Source organism: Monosiga brevicollis, genomic scaffold, assembly GCF_000002865.3.
Source record: "Monosiga brevicollis MX1 MONBRscaffold_14 genomic scaffold, whole genome shotgun sequence".
NCBI classification, from domain to species: domain Eukaryota; class Choanoflagellata; order Craspedida; family Salpingoecidae; genus Monosiga; species Monosiga brevicollis.
In genome coordinates, this window is record NW_001865051.1 from 988,373 (window position 1) to 990,681 (window position 2,309).

Here is a 2,309-nt window from a genome sequence, read left to right on the forward strand (position 1 = left end):
GCTGCGCGGGTGTTGTTGGGAACGCAACAGTCACATTTCAGGCGGTCGATGACTGCGGTAACATGGACCAGGCCAATGCCACAATTGTGCGCCGCGACACAACACCGCCCGTGTTTGTTGAATTCCCCGATAACGTTACCGTTTCGTGCAGCGCAGCCGAGCCCACCAATTTTACCGTCGCTGTCACCGACATTTGCACAGGGAATGCAACCGTGGTGCTTGCTCAGACTTGGACCGAGCCCAGCGCAACCTGTGCTCACGCATACACGGTGTTTCGCACCTGGACGGCCTCGGATGTCTGCGGCAACAAGCTGAACCTCACACATACCGTGAACGTTGTCGACGAGACGGCCCCCACGCTGCCCAGCGGCGTACCCACCACGGTCCTTGAGTGCAACGCTGACTCAACTCGAGATGACGTCACAGCCCTTTTGGAAGCGCATGTCAACATTTCAGCAGCCGATGCGTGTGGTGGTAATGCCATCACCTGGTCCTTTGATGCTCTCAACCTGTCTTCGACCCTGACCGGCAACTACTCAGCCCAGCTTTACGCACATGATGACTGCGCCAATGTGTTGCCTGTGGCGGCCCCGATCAGTATTGTGGATACCCAACCGCCGGTGCTCTCCAATCTCTCCGTGGCCATGGCCTATGAGTGCGATGCAGTCCCGCAGACCGAAGACGTCGTCGTCCGTGATGCCTGTGATACCAATGTGCAAGTGGTTTTTGGGGACAACATCACCCAGGGCCAATGCCCTCAAAGCTACACCCTGGCCCGCACGATCTGGGCCACGGACAATGCTGGGTGGCAAGACAACTTTACGCAATTCTTGACCGTGGTTGATACCACAGCACCACAGTGGGTTGCCCCACCGGCCGACGTTGTGTTTGAGTGCGATGGTGCAGGCAATACCGCCAACGTGACGTGGTGGTTGGAATCCTTTGGCAATGGCACGGCCCAGGATGCCTGCTCAAGCAACGTGACCTGGCAATCAAACGGCGCCAACGCCACCTGGTCCCAAGGCTGTGGTCAGACGCTGGCAACCTCAGTTCAATTTAGCGTGCAGGATGAGTGTGGCAATGTTCGGACGCACACCGCGTCTTTTGCTGCTCTCGACACCCAACCCCCCGTGCTGTACTGGGCCAACACCACCGTTGCGCCTGTGTCGACTGCAGCCCCTGCCTCGATCACGGGCGCAAGCACGTCAAATACGAGCTCGAGCGCGTCGACCACGACTGGGCCGGCCGCCACCTCAGCACCGGCTGGCGATGAGCCAGTGTACTTGGTCGGCCCACCGCCCAACATGACTCTGGAATGCATCGGTCGGGCTGGCCTTGAGCCCACGCGCCCTGATCCGTATATGGTGATGGCACGGGATGTGTGCTCGGGTTCAGAATATGACGTTGCCTACGAGGAGACGCGACATGATGGACACTGCATGGGCCTCGTACGCTACGTGCGGGCGTGGACCGCGGTGGACAGCTGCTCAAACGCTGGCACCATGTATCAAACCGTTGCCATCCAGGATACCACCCCTCCTCAAGTGCAGAGCCCGCCCCAGGATCTCCAATTGGAGTGTGATCGCGAAAGCTCTGCTGGCCAGCTGCAGCAGTGGCTCGACGCAGCCGGCTACGGGATAGCCGAGGACACGTGCTCGGACGTCACTTGGAGCCACAACCTGACAGATCCAATGACTACATTCCACGCATGTGAAGGGATGAACAGCATGGTCGTGCGCTTTACCGTGACTGATGACTGCGGGAATGCCGCCCATGCTTTTGCCACAGTGAATGTGGTCGACACGCAAGCGCCCATCATTACGGCCATGCCCCCCGCGCACACCATCGAGTGTGACTTGGCTAGCCAGGATGCACAAATTGAAGCCTGGCTGCTCCAGTCTGGTAACGCTCTGGCTGTCGACGGATGCAGTGATACGCTCTCACGCAACTATACCTCCAGTCAGCAAACCATGTGCGCCAATACCAAGGTTGTGACGGCCAATTTCAGCTTTACGGACACCTGTGGCTGGCAAGCCAGCGCCTTGGGTACTTTGAGCGTGCAAGACACGGTACCGCCCACCATCATCCTACGCGGATCAAATGCCACCACCTCGGAAGCTGGTTTTGCGTGGCTTGATCCGGGAGTGGAAGCGGCGTTTGATACATGCCAGGGCGCCATCAACATTAGCATCGTGCAACGTCAGCACAATGTTAACATCTCCACTCTAGGAGAGCAGGCGATCGAGTACGCAGTGGCCGATGACTGCCAAAACACAGGCAGTATCGTGCGACTCGTGACCGTGCAGGAC

General features: G+C 58.6%; 1 protein-coding gene across 1 annotated transcript in view; it reads left to right on the plus strand.

The window, feature by feature from the left end:
- The window catches only part of MONBRDRAFT_32951 (uncharacterized protein), a gene marked incomplete at its 5' end in the record, with an annotated part of 11,072 nt that overhangs the window by 6,665 nt on the left and 2,098 nt on the right, over window positions 1-2,309 (plus strand). Inside the window, one exon of the mRNA XM_001746838.1 lies at window positions 31-2,285. Coding sequence (XP_001746890.1) covers window positions 31-2,285 — 2,255 coding nt within the window. The remainder of the gene's footprint in view (window positions 1-30; window positions 2,286-2,309) is intronic.